General features: G+C 38.7%; 1 protein-coding gene across 2 annotated transcripts in view; it reads right to left on the bottom strand.

Annotated features, from left to right (window-relative positions):
- Positions 1 to 14,310, bottom strand: part of CTPS2 (CTP synthase 2) — a 78,347-nt gene that overhangs the window by 38,467 nt on the left and 25,570 nt on the right. For both annotated transcript variants that reach the window (XM_074605762.1, XM_074605772.1), the window contains exon 13: positions 14,031 to 14,074. In XM_074605762.1, coding sequence (XP_074461863.1) covers positions 14,031 to 14,074 — 44 coding nt within the window. The remainder of the gene's footprint in view (positions 1 to 14,030; positions 14,075 to 14,310) is intronic.

Here is a 14,310-nt window from a genome sequence, read left to right as displayed (position 1 = left end):
TAGCAGCCGCACCCAGTCCTGTTTAAGGAGACACCTTCAATGTCTCATTAGGTGTATGTCATAGTATAACAAGGGAGGGCCTGGAAGAAACTCTTGTCAGGATAACCCATATAGTTCAAGTTTAATTTGTGAGATGAGACAACCCTTTCACACGTCACCATTGCAGGTTTTACAAACAATGGCAATTTTAACATAAGAAATGCATCACCTGTGACACACAAAGGATTTTACAACCCATCCTCAACTTCCATCTAACAGTTCCATACCTCAAAGCAATGCCAGGTTCTCTACAGTGGCAGTAGTGCAGTTTTCTGAACTTCTCACCCATAATTATTTGATCTTTTTCAGAAAATTTGTTAACTGGATGTTCCTTCTCTCTCAACCTGTCCTTTGTCTCCTCCTAGCCTGACAGTAAGAACCCATGGCAATAGCAACATTGAAAAGCTGTACCGCAACTCCCCTATTTGCACTAGAGTTAGTTCCAGATCTGCCAACATACACCTTGAAAAAGGTCCCGTGTAGTAGACTGACTATCAGGATCCCAACTTTAAAGCCTTTTCCTTTTTGCAGGTGGTGCAAGAATGTCTGAAGATGACTGCAGTCGCAAGACTGATTCTCTGCAGAACTCACCAAAGCCCTTATAGTCAAAATGAACACACATCATGGTAGCAGCAGACATCTGCATCTCCACGGCTTTCCTTTTATTATTTGCAAATTATCTACAGTACAACCACCTAAAAAAATATTATTCCTACCGATCTATTATTGTACATATTCTGTATCTAACTTCAGATGCAGCTAGAGATTGGTATTTTAAAACAGGCATAGACACATATACATTCTTTATACTAGCATTGGTTCTATACAAATACTGCTCTGCTACTTTACTTAATAAGAAATCAAAATTATTTGACACCTGTGCAAGATTTCTTTGCAAATCAGTTAAGAAATCATATGTTCCACAGAGTCCCTAATCCAGCCCAACTTATTTTACTGTCCCATCCTCCTTCTCCACTTCCAATCCAGAAAGTTACCAAAGTTTACAAGGGCTTTGATCCAGTGAGTGACGTCTGGAAGCTAGAGATGATGCACAAGCAGTACAGAAGTAGAAATAAGTGAATATGAAGCACAAAACCACCTCCTGGTCTTTCTTTCCAAATGCACAACATCCACAAATATATGTTCTCAATTATAGCCGATTTCACCTTGACAGTAGACACTTCTGTACTGCGGTCAGGCTGTAACATAAGCCTCACAGAGGTTCCTCAACTAGCTTTAAAGTAGTTAGGCTAACATGCAAGTAACAGTGATGCTGCTAAAATAAAATACACCGAAGAAACTGGAAAAATACTGGATGGTTAGGGCGTTAACCTATCAGCAAAGGATTAAACAGGATGACCGAGATAGTTGTTGCCCTCAGGTGACAGCCCCACCCCTGTTGAAGGTGTCTTGTGCCTTCCAATGATGACAGTGAATGGCATAGAAATCTACTTGTAGACCAACCCAATTTATAGTCCAGCACGTTAAGGTAAAAAAGGAGCACAGATTCACATACCATTCAGCCATCAATGGTGGCAGGAAGGATGTGACAAGGGCAAAAGATAGCACCTGAGTTACCATCCCACCCACTTAATCCATCATTAGACATGCATGAAGACCGTGTGACCATGATGCCATAGGCTTCACCACTCCTACCACTAGCAGTGGTGCCCAAACTTTAGTCATCCCTGCAGCTTGTATTCTCTTACTCTCCAACGTGATTGGAATTGCTTGCTCCAAATATGCCAGCAAACCAGTTTACTAGGGCAACACTCAGCAACAGCCAATTTTGAATGAATATTGAATCTGCAGACACCATCACTGAAAGCAAATGACACACAATCATCCCAGGGACATGTGTGTCAGATGCATCCCTAAACAGACTTACAACACATCATCAACTTAGTTCTTTTTTTGCTAATGGCTTTGTATCTAGCTACAATAAAAACGTCAATTCCAAAAGGATATGGTGTTTACTAACATGATTTCTCTAGCCCAGGGCAAACCCAATTGAATTACGTGACAAACTGAAGGAACAATACATATTCATACATCCAAGAAAGAGCAGCAAAACACTGTAAACCAAATCTGGACTGCTGCTTCTACACTGGGAGTCAGCTTGCACTGACATCAAAGCTTGATACCAAATGCTGTTCTTGGCAAAAGTAATATATTATCTTCCCCTACTTTTGTTCAAATTCTTGGTCAGTGACCAGAATTCCTTACCCCTGGATATCATTCTGCCATTGCTGGGCTGTGCTGGATAAACTGTACCTATTTCAGAATAGCACTTACATCCTGCAAAGGGGTCTTCTGGCAAAGACAGTGTACTGGGGCCTGTCAAACTGAGTTCTGCTGCTGATTACGATACAGAGTTAAGAGATACCACACAAATTATTGGAGGAGGGCACTGTGGTCTAAATGAGAGAGAAGAGGAAGAGAGTTGGGAGACCAAGCTACAAACCCCAACTCTGATGCTCTCTTTACTCTTCTCACTCTGACAATGTTTTATAGATTACAGTGCCTTGTGAATAAAGCTAAACTGAAGAGACCCCAGATTTGGCATGCAACTCTTGAGCAGGTCACCTAAATTTCCAGACATTGGTCTCTCACTTCCATGGGAAGATGTTTCAGTAAAACTGGTTATGCTATTTTGCAATTTGATGGTGTTCTTTAATGAACCCTTAACAAATTAACAAGGCTAATGTGCCGAATTCCTTGAGTTGTGATCCCTTGAAATACAGTTCTTCTTCCATACTACTAAGCATCTACTACCTCTTCAAGACAGGGAGGGGCCTTTGCTACAAGTAAAGACAAGTCATTTGAATACTTAAAGAAAAAAAGTTCTGCAAATACTGTAGTGTCAACAATACAAATCAGGCACACCAGCTTACTGACACAATTTTCAAAAGGGATAAAGCAATAAGTGTGGTGACGCTGCCACAGGCAGGAGCTGTAGGCAAGCAGCCTTATCAGGAAGCAGCAGACTTAGAAGATCACCTGGTCATGCGCTACTAATAAAATTTCATCATCTACCAAAGGTGGAAAACAAGATGGAAGGAGAAAGATGTTTGTTTTGCATTTTGTTTGCAGAAAGAATAGGAAGAGAAAAGGACTTATGAGTATCTTACTCTCACGAACAATGATGGAGTTCACGCCTCAGTTTGGTGTATGGGACTTGCCCTAACCCATACAATGCACTCTAGACCAGGACTCCCAGACTGGCTTGCATCACTACCACCATCTACTGTAGCAGCAGTAGAGGTTCTGCTAGTGATGACGGCAGCAGCTCTTGACTTTCTGTTGAGCCAAAAATCAAATACAGGAAAAATGCATTTCCAGCTTCATCCCTCAGTTGGATTGGACAAAGATTGGGGCACACCTGATCTCTGATCCTCAAACTAATGCCAGGCTTTTGCGCTGAATTTTTTTTTTTGCTGAATATTTGTCCTCCCCACAAGTTTGAAATAAAGTGTCAAGAAACTTGACAAAGTCTTCCACTATTAAAGACCTGTATCCTGCCACCTCCCTGAAAAATGACATTAAGGTCCTCCTCATCAACCAAGTGCTTCAGGTGCTATTTAAATTTGCAACACCATGAGCCCCCAGAGTGGTGAACAAGCTGTACAGCTTTGGACATGGCATCTCAAGCAGGATAAGAACCAACTGGACAAAGCCAAGAAAATGAGTAGATCCAAGAAACAGGACTCCTAAAGGAAGACTAAACTAGCAAGGATTTCTGAACCAAAAAAGGAGGACAGAGGTTTTCTCAAATAAGTTAAAGGACATCTTAAGAAGGAAGATGATAGGTCTGTTCTCCCTATCTGTGGAGACAGGAGAAGCAAGGGGCTTAAGTGTAACAAGGCATGTGGACATTAGTAACACTGTCTAATAGCAAAACAAGGAACCACAAGGAATGGACCAGATAAGGAGGTTGTGGAGTCACCGTTATTTAAGGCACTTAAGACTATGTTAAGCAGACATCCAACATAAATACCAGTGACTCCACTCTAGGGCAAAGGGAAGAATGAATTATATGATCTCTGGAGGACTCTTCTAATACTCTTCTCTATGACACTTAGGGAAATGAGTATAAGCACATACAAGCAGGTTGCTAATGCAAGGTGTATATCTACATGATTCATCTAGCAAAGCTTGTCTAGTCTTCTCAGGAAACCTCCTACTTACCTGTCATGGAACCCTAGACCCATATATCTGCAGTACCAAAAAAACCCTTCCCAACCCATCCGTCTCCTACAGACCCACAAAGCTCTTGGCCCAAAGTCGTAAGTGATGCAATGGTGGTTGATCCTTAATAAGAGATGCACAGGGTGAAAGATCTAGTAAGTAATCCTGGAGCTAAGCACCCAAAAATGACAACAGCAGATATCAGACAGATTAAGTAGCATGTAAAAGCCAGAGCCAGCAACTCAGCAGTTGCAAAACCAACAGTGTTGGGTCATGAAGCATCAGCCACAGGCTGAATATCACTCAAAAATGCCCCACAAACCATCAATGGAATATTATTTTAGAACTTGCAGAACACGACACTCAGTTATGAAGGTGTTCCCAAGAAGGAACCATTTTTCAGAACCTTAGATTCACCTTTCCCATTTAGAATGCTTCAGTCTTTTTCCATTCACATCACGGACTGTTGTGATTCTTAATAGTATCAACCAAAATTTTGCCCCAGATCAAATTCATCACTCTTGTGCTAAGAAATAGCACAAAATTTGGAGAACTGGCTTTGGCATTGGTGATTATCGACTCACACAAAGGGCAAGTAGCTTCTTCATTTTTTATTTGCTTTTCTGGATCTTTTAAAAACAAATTTATATTTACCATTTTCCAAAAGACCACTATAATAACCAATGATATACATATTCCCATAGGAGCCTTTTTGAGGCTTCTCTGGGTGTGGTACATCTTGAAGTGTAAAATACACAAATTTAAGAGAGAAAACCTCTCCAGGGTGGCCTATAAAGACCAAATAAACCTACATCAAGTTCAGTGGTGAATGCTGATGCTGATCCATTTCAGAGATAACAAAAAATATTACTCATTTCTGTTGCTAAAGTATCCTATTCCTTTGACTATTGAAAGCACAATAAAACTAGTGCACTGACTCAATGACAAATGCTAGTTTCATAATTAGGGTGGAGCATGCAAGCAACTATAAAGGTTGCCCCAATCTGAGACTCTCACTTCTGCTGGATACATTTGAAAGCTCTGGATTTTGAGTGAGGTAAGCGTGACCTAAACATATTGGGTATTTCAAATCTTTGAACCTAACTTAGATTATTTTTTTTTTCTTGGGAGAGTTGATCCAGTTTTACAGGAAGAAAAAAAACAAACACCCCCCTTTTAATCTAGGTTAAGTATTAATTTCAAATGGTTAGTAAATGAATGAACAGGGTGTCAGATGTATTTCAAAATTCTGATGCGCAGGATTGTTATTGTCTGCTTTGTTTGCAGCTATTCTTCAAGACAACACCGGAGAAACATGGAACATTTACTCAATGATAACCTTCTGAAGTATTTTACCCAGTATGCTTTAATGGAGGGTAGCACCAGTGCACTGTCAATTGGTGGGCTGAAAAATCTACTTCAGAATCAATTTGCACAGTATCTGAAGGTAAGTTTCACTCATTATATTCACTGTGCTTCCTATGAAATGGATAGGAAAAAGGAAATACAGACAGTGATGTTGCAAGGCAGATTATTGTGCCCAAATGTTTTCACTAACTCCATAAATAATCCTTAAATAAGTGTTGGCTTATAAAACTTGATTCACATTAACGAACAGTAGCTCCAAACAGATATCTGAGTAGGGAGTTTATAACAAAGCCCTATGCAAAAATCTAAGAAGCTGTTTTGGTTGGGGTTTTTATGTAAGCTAAATTTCACCCAGAATATTGCATCTAAGTCTTATAAAGTATTTTTTGTTTCAGTCTAAATAATAAATCTTGAATCTAGAAAATATATATAAAAATCTATAAACTAAGTAAATTAGTAGGACAAATTTAAAAGTAACAAACATGAGCCAACTTCTATCTAGATTAAGTTCCCGCCATCAAAAAATAAAAGGTTTGCTATTCCAGAAAGATGCCAAGTAAAGAAAAGAGATGCCACCAAGCTAGACAGAGACATACCCACTTCCTGTAGCTGGAAAAAATCTAGGTTCCGATTTCATATATACACTCTGCCAAACCTTTCCTGAACTGCATTAGGAATCAATTTAGATTCTTTTGCTCAACATATGCTTAAATACTGTGTTTTAGATAGCTGACAAAAGTAATTTTTGCTAAAGGTCTGAAAGAAGTTGCCTCAAAAATCCAGTATTTTGAGAACCACAGTAATCCAATTTAGTCATTTCATTAACATGAAGTGGCTAATTAAAAAACCCAAAAACCTAATAAAACACAAAGGTTTTTTCCCTTAAAAAACACGTCAGAAATTAATTACCAAAAATTAATAGGACACGTGATGCCAATTCAGAAATATAATGCTTTTTACATTAGCTGTAGACAATTTGGCACCATACCCGTTTTCCCACATATGTAGAAATGGAATTGCGCAGGAAAAGCAATACTGATGTCTTCTGTCTGGATATCAGACATTTTCAAGCATCTGCTTTGCTTGCAGAACTATATGGCACCATAATAAATCAACATAAAAGCAGGATAGGACATTACAAAACATGCATAGACATAAAGTATGAAGAAAGAAAACATTTTAAAAATTTAAATTATAAATCAAAACTGGTTTTATATTAGCTAGCCTGATCAGGGATGTTATCAGAATACTCACTGCATCAGGATGTTACAAGCACTCTTACCAGACATGACAAATAAAAGGAGCTACTAATCTAAACTAGATTTAATACATTAGCAAGACATTTTCAACAGTATTTCTAGTAAAGAGAGAAAAAGCAGAGGGAAAGAGACTCTCAGATCCTCGTCAAAAGCCTAATGAAAGTAGCGACATGTTTTCAAATAGTGTATGCAGGGCCAAAATTAGTATCTAATAAAGCAGTAGGTGGTATACATATTAATTTTTATTGGTGACTATGTACACGCTGCAGCTATTCCGTCTGCTCAGTTTCCTAAACTCCGAATTTACCCACAAGACTGAAGTATTCTGTTTGAGTAATACTTGATACTTCTTAAATGGTTATCATATCTTGGTTAACATTTCTGGCAGGCAATAGCAGGCACTGTATTTCTAGTTTAACCAGTAAAACTGGTAAATACGATGCTACCAGTAACATCTTCAAGTAACACTGACTGTTATCGACTGCATCACTTTTTGGCAACATTCCTCAAACGAAAATAGTCGTGGCAATCTATTTATTTCATTCTTTTTTTTTTTTTAATTCTTTTCCTATAAAAACAGGATTCATTCTCACTTGACAACATAGTTAAATCGTTGGACAAAAATAATGATGGAAGTGTCAGCTTTGATGAGTTTGTGATGCTTATAAAAAAGATAACCGGTACAGGACAGTAAGGCATCTGCAAGAATGAATATCACTGCTTTGACGGAGAAGAGCCTGGTGTTCGTGTACATTATATGTACACTTAAACCCACGGATTGGTTACGATTTTAAAACATACAGAATAAAGATTTGACATATAACTGTGTCTTGTATTGTGTTTCCTGCACATTCGCTTGCCACACTTTCCAGCTAAGCTGCCTCACAATTAGTTCAAACTACCGGTTTCTATTTCACGCTACATTTGAGGATGTGTTGTTTAATAAACCCTGCTTTACCTGAGCTATTATTTTGACCTCTAGAGCACTTCAAATCAAATGGTTTCTAAAACACACAAAAGGAAAGCTGTATCATTCCATTTGAGGAGTGTCCCCTGGTGTATACTATCCAATACTCCTCCCGGTTCAGTTTCATCATTCACACAAGACAATGCTTCCACACAGTAAAAAGGTTCAAATTTTCAAAACATAAAGTTCTTATTTTCAACAATGATGTAACAATGCTAAGTATGAGGACTGTAACATTACGTGTTCATTTTAAATTGCATTTACATAAGTATGTACTTTTTTGGTTATGACTCTTGTAAATGGGACTACATAAGCATATATAGGAACTGAGTGATTGCCATTGCAATTAAAACATTCATTACATTTATCTGGTGCAGTTTTAACCTTCTCATTGCATGATTCCCTGTGACATACGTACTTTCACACATGTAATCCATGGGCATTATTATTTAATTTAGGAGGAAATTAGTGAAAAAGAAGAGAAATGAGAAGAACGGAAATTTTGAGAAAAAGTAATTCAGTGGATTAGCCACTAATCCTACGAGAGAACTCTGGAATTTCAGACTGAATTTTAACACCAACGTCATCCATTATCCTGACAAATCAGTTAGATCTCAGAGTTACTTAAAGACTTAAAGACTCAACTTAATTGCAAAGCCTACCAAGTGCATTCAGGATCCCATACTACAGTGGTTCCTATCCCTGAATTTCCCCCCCATGAAATGAGGAATAAAGTACTCCACACCAGTGATGCGGTAACAGAAGCCTCAAAAATTATGATATTTAAACACGATATGAATGTTCTAACAAGCTCCCGGGCCATTCTTTTACACGAAGCCTTCAGTTGTTAAAATGTGTTATGCTTCTTGCAAGGAAAGAAAATTATAATATTTACCACTTTTTTCTCATTTATGAAAAACGTAATTCTAAATTAACTAAAATATGCTTTGATTTCAAAACTAAATATACTTCACACACATTTGCTTACTAAGCAATGTTAGCTATTTTACACACATAAGTAAAACCACAGAATTTTAAGAGGTGCTTTTGCATAAGTGGGACATACGTTCCTTTTCACCTCTTAGACAACCTTAGAAATTTTTTAATTCAATCAGGTTACGGACATCCTGAATAGGAAAAGCTGGCATCCAGAAACAAATATGTTGTAAGAGTGTCACCTACTGGCAAAATCTGTTTATGCACAATTTCTTGAGTTCATAGAAAATGCACTTATTTTACCCAGCGCAATATCTAAAGTTTCATGATCCTACACGAGATGCAATAGGTCATAAAGAACAACAGTCACAATTAAACTCAGCCTTTTTAAATTTAAAAAAAAAGAAGTGTGTTAAAATTATTTCTGGAAAGAGTCATCTTTTTTTCCTGGAACAGTATTAGATGCAGTTGCAATAAATTTGACAGAGAACATAATTAAGAGGCTCATCCAAAAAAAAAATAAAGGTAAGTTTAATAGTAGAGGAAGACTAGAGAGGTGGAACAAAACAAATAACTCTTTTGCCATCCAAGGAATCCAGTTCATCAGCAGTTCACAGACTACACAGTTTCCCTTTAAAGGAGTTAATTTTAGAATTATCGTTTGCAACAGAAAACTCATACTAAGCACTACTCTGAAGCACATGCATTACTTTTCCGAACAGTTATCTTCCTGCAAATAACAATAGTAATTTTCCTATCATTATTTTCCAAAAGGCTAGAAAGTAAAGCAGAAAGCTTAAGAAGATATAATGGGAACACGACCTCCAAATATTCAACCAAGATGTGATCAAGAACATGAGGGACTGTGATCAGTGCTCGTGCACCGCCCTCACTTTCCCTACTGAAATCAAACCTGTGTTAAAGAAGAATTGATGCCAAAACCTTAAGGTGGTATTTTGACAGTGTAAATGGTATGGTCTGGTGAATACAGATAATTGTCATGTAAGAGGTTTGCGGGTTTTTTTTAGATTCAGAGTACACATTTTTAATTTAAGCCAAAATGAAAATATCTAATAGCAACTTCAAATCTATCAAACACAGCTTATAATCATAGAATCGTAGAAGCATAGGGTTGGAAGGGACCTCTGGAGATCATCTAGTCCAACCCCCCTGCCAGAGCAGGGTCACCCACAGCAGGTCCCACAGGAACGCGTCCAGGCGGGTTTGGAATGTCTCCAGAGACGGAGACTCCACCGCCTCTCTGGGCAGCCTGTGCCAGGGCTCTGCCACCCTCAAAGGAAAGAAGTTCCTCCTCATGCTTAGGTGGAACTTCCTATGGTCAACTTTGTGCCCATTACCTCTTGTCCTGTCGCTGGGCACCACTGAAAAGAGCCTGGCCCCATCCTCCTGACACCCACCCTTTAAGTATTTATAAGTGTTGATAAGGTCCCCCCTCAGTCATCTTTTTTCCAGACTGAAGAGACCCAAATCCCTCAGCCTTTCTTCATAAGAGAGGTGTTCCAGTCCCCTCATCATCTTGGTAGCCCTTTGCTGTACCCTCTCCTGCAGTTCCCTGCCCTTCTTGAACCTGGGAGCCCAGCGCTGGACACAGTACTCCAGGTGCAGCCTCACCAGGGCAGAGTAGAGGGGGAGGATGACCTCCCTCGACCTGCTGGCCACACTCTTCTTGATGCACCCCAGGATGCCATTGGCCTTCTTGGCCAAATCACAGCTTATTAATATTTTCAAATTCTAGGTCCCATTTCCTTTAAGTTTTCATCATAAATATTCAGCTTTAGGAATTTCTTTTTCCCTACAGCATTTTCAATACACAATTTTGGCTGTTTGACATTATTAAGTCATTAACTTCCATTTTTTGTTTGAAGAGACCACTATTTTTCCCGAGGTATTTGAAATCTTAACTCTACAATACTTGAAGTCATTTACTGCCAATACATTTGATATCAATATTCCCTGAAATAAGCAATACAGGGTTACACGGGGTTTTCCTCCTATATAAAATTACTCATGGGTGCTTTTGCAGAACCCACGTTGAGCAACATTGTTGTAGTGATACTTAGTAGAAATAGGTGAACAGATAAAATGAAACATATTCAGCATTGCAAGCAACTCTCTAAGTTTGCACGTTTAGTTGTGCATTCGTTATTGTTCAAAACAGAACAAGTCACAATAGCCTCACAAAAACCTTATTTTAATTGAGAGACAGCTGTCAGTCATATAATTTCTCATTATTTCCGCCACCTGTTTTTCCTTTGGAAGCCTGATTCTGAGTGACATGATTACTTGAAAATCTCAGGTTTTATTTCTAATAAAAAAGGTGCAAAATTTCCATAGATGCAGATAAAAGGGAATCAAAGTAGACCAAGATATTTCATTGTGCTTCAGTGAGTACAGTTGAGTATTTGAACATTCAGCAAATTAAGAAGGGATGTAAGTAGCTGCATATTTTATGGTTGCCCCTGAGTTCCCCTGCCAAACTACATATTTGAACTTCTGTCTTTTCTCCTTTTTCTTAAAAATAAAAGGAAATAGAACTACTGCCTCACCAGTGCCTTTCTTCTCCCTCTTCAGTCTCCAAAGGAGCGGGAACCAAAAGAAAAGCACACTGCTTTGCTCGTAAGTTAGCACTCAGTTGAACCACACAGCGGCATCGCAAGATATTATCAGTGCTGATAGGGTGTTCCCAATTAACCTTCTTGGGCAATGAAACTTCTACATCAGGTAGTTCACAAGCTTCACCAATCTGCTTCTCTTCCTATCATTTTTATTTATTTGTTATTATATAGAATATCTAAACAGTTTTTAGCACAAGATGGACTCTGCTAAAGCGGATTATTTAGCAGTTATAATTACTGATAGTGCAAATTTCCCCCTTGGAATGATTTACATCTGTTTCTCGCACAGAATTGAGATGTCAAAGATCAGATTAAGATGCTGAAATATGACTGGTAATAACCAATTTCAGAACCTCAACGCAGCTCAGAACAAAAGAATATCCATTATATGTACTGTAAGCACACTGCTTCAATTGTAAACACTGTATTAATCTTCTATGACACATACATTAACTCCATTATTTCCTTAATTTTATGTCCACATAATTTTCTCTTTAACATATATACCTTACTTGCCCTTGAATGCAAACTGCAAATCAGTCAGTTAATTACTTGTGGAATAAAATTTTGTCCCAGATATATTGTACCAATACACACCACAGTTTCTGTAATAGAAGAAACCGCTGGTAGGGTTGCAGCAGACAAGCATCCATGTTCCTGACCAGCTAAGTGTTGAGCTCTGCATCAGAGCCAGCTACTGTGAACAACCTTTAGAATAATGGTCAAGGAAGGTGATTCTGCCGCTCTACTCCCATCTCATGAGACCCCACCTGGAGTACTGCGTTCAGCTCTGGAGTCCCCAACATAAGAAGGACATAAACCTGCTGGAGCAAGTCCAGCGAAGGGACACAAAGATGATCAGAGGGCTGGAGCACCTCTCCTATGAGGACAGGCTGAGAGAGTTGGGGTTGTTCAGCCTGGAGAAGAGAAGGCTCCAGGGAGACCTTAAAGCAGCCTTCCAGTACCTAACGGGGACCCACAGGAAAGGTGGGGAGGGACTCTTTGTCAGGGAGTGTAATGATAGGACACAGGGTAATGGTTTTAAACTGAAAGAGGGTAGATTTAGATTAGATATTAGGAAGAAACTCTTTACTGTGAGGGTGGTGAGGCACTGGAACAGGTTGCCCAGAGAAGCTGTGGATGCCCCATCCCTGGAAGTGTTCAAGGCCAGGCTGGATGGGGCTTTGGGCAGCCTGGTCTAGTGGGAGGTGTCCCTGCCCATGGCAGGGGGGTTGGAACTACATGATCTTCAAGGTCCCTTTTAGCTCTAACCATTCTAGGATTCTACGAAACCAGCAGTTCCAAAGGGTGTCTCACCCTCTCCTGATGATCTGACTACATCCTGAAAAGGTACCTGAGGTGACTAGCTGAAATGCAGTCAGGGGAAGTTAAATAAAACTCACACTAAAAACCCTTAGGAACAAAGATGACCCAGAATCAGTCTTCTGTACTATCCCTTGTTTCCCAAAAAATTTACAGTAAGCTTTCAACATCTTCCACCATCTTCCACATTTTACAACATACTGCTATTATGAAATTGACCCCTCCAGAGAAAGAGTACGTCTTCACATACAGTTGAAGGGTGAAGGAAGAGACCTCTTACAATGTCAAACCCACAAATTTGATGCCAAATGCAAAGTTTACCTTTGTTCATCTGAGGACATTTCCAACTGCCACCAAGTTTTAGCAGGTCTCACACCGAAACTCTGAAGGTATCTAATTTACCTTCAAAAGTTCACACTAGATCATCTCTCCTATGCATATAAACAACCTTGACAAAGAGGTCAAAGACTTTACAAACCTCCTATTTGCATGTTTTGGCTAAGCAAATGAGGAAAAAAAATATTTTATTTACAAATCCCAACAAAACTCTTTTGAAGGAAATTGATATGGAAACAGTGAGTCACTATGAGCAGCCCACTTAACTTATCACTACAACAGATGTATACATCTTACACCATCTCACACGTAGTTTTCTGATCCTTTTCATTTTCTTAAAAACCTTCTCTTACTGATCATTTTTAAGTTTTACTATTATGACAATGTGACACTATACTCTCCTAAACTAGGACATGCCTGGAAGAACTCCATTCTAAAATTCTGCCATTGGCATATGATACAGAGAACCCTGTCACATCTACAGCATTGAAATTTTTCTCAAAAGGAGGACTGTGAGATACATGGGGGAGGAGGGGTGTATTGGTTATTTATACTATTTATATAAAGGAAAAACAAGAATTTTTCAACAGCTTTACATCTAATCCTTATTTTTTATATAAATTTATATTTTGATAATAGCTCTGTGCTACGCTTTCCAGCTTCCCTTTATATTTTATTCTCTTGTAAAGCCAACCTAATCATTATTGTCTACTCCCAGAATCAGTCTACAGCAAAGGAAACTATTAGAAAAATTACAAATATAAAGCTAAAGCAAATCACAAAAGTGAGCAAATGACAGCAAGGGACTATTAAAAGAAAACACCTTTTTAAACAACAATTAATAGGGACAGCGGACACCCCTTCACCTCTTTTACCATGTAAAAATATATAGAGACCTTAATGTACACACAGGGAACTCCCTTTTTAGCAAAAGATCTACGTTCACGAAACATATGCAGGAAAAAAATCAGTACTTACAACAGGTTTTTTTGTGTCTGGGTCAAATTCTGTAGAATTTGCATCTGAAACAGGAGTTCAAAACAAACACAGTACATTTCCATTGTTCTACCTGCACTATAAACTCATCATAACAGTTCTGTTAAATTTTAGGGCTTGTCTGCATTAAAGCTACAATCTTGTATGTTGAAGCACATACTGCACCACTTTTGAAGCAACCACAGGAAGCCTATGACCTCCGTCACACAGGCTCCCTTTCCTACTTCCAAAACCCTTTTCCTCTCAGCTCTTAGTGATAGAA

Source organism: Larus michahellis, chromosome 1, assembly GCF_964199755.1.
Source record: "Larus michahellis chromosome 1, bLarMic1.1, whole genome shotgun sequence".
Taxonomy (NCBI): Eukaryota; Metazoa; Chordata; class Aves; order Charadriiformes; family Laridae; genus Larus; species Larus michahellis.
The sequence above is the reverse complement of the archived record's forward strand: the minus strand, read 5'-3'. Positions and strand labels throughout refer to the sequence as shown.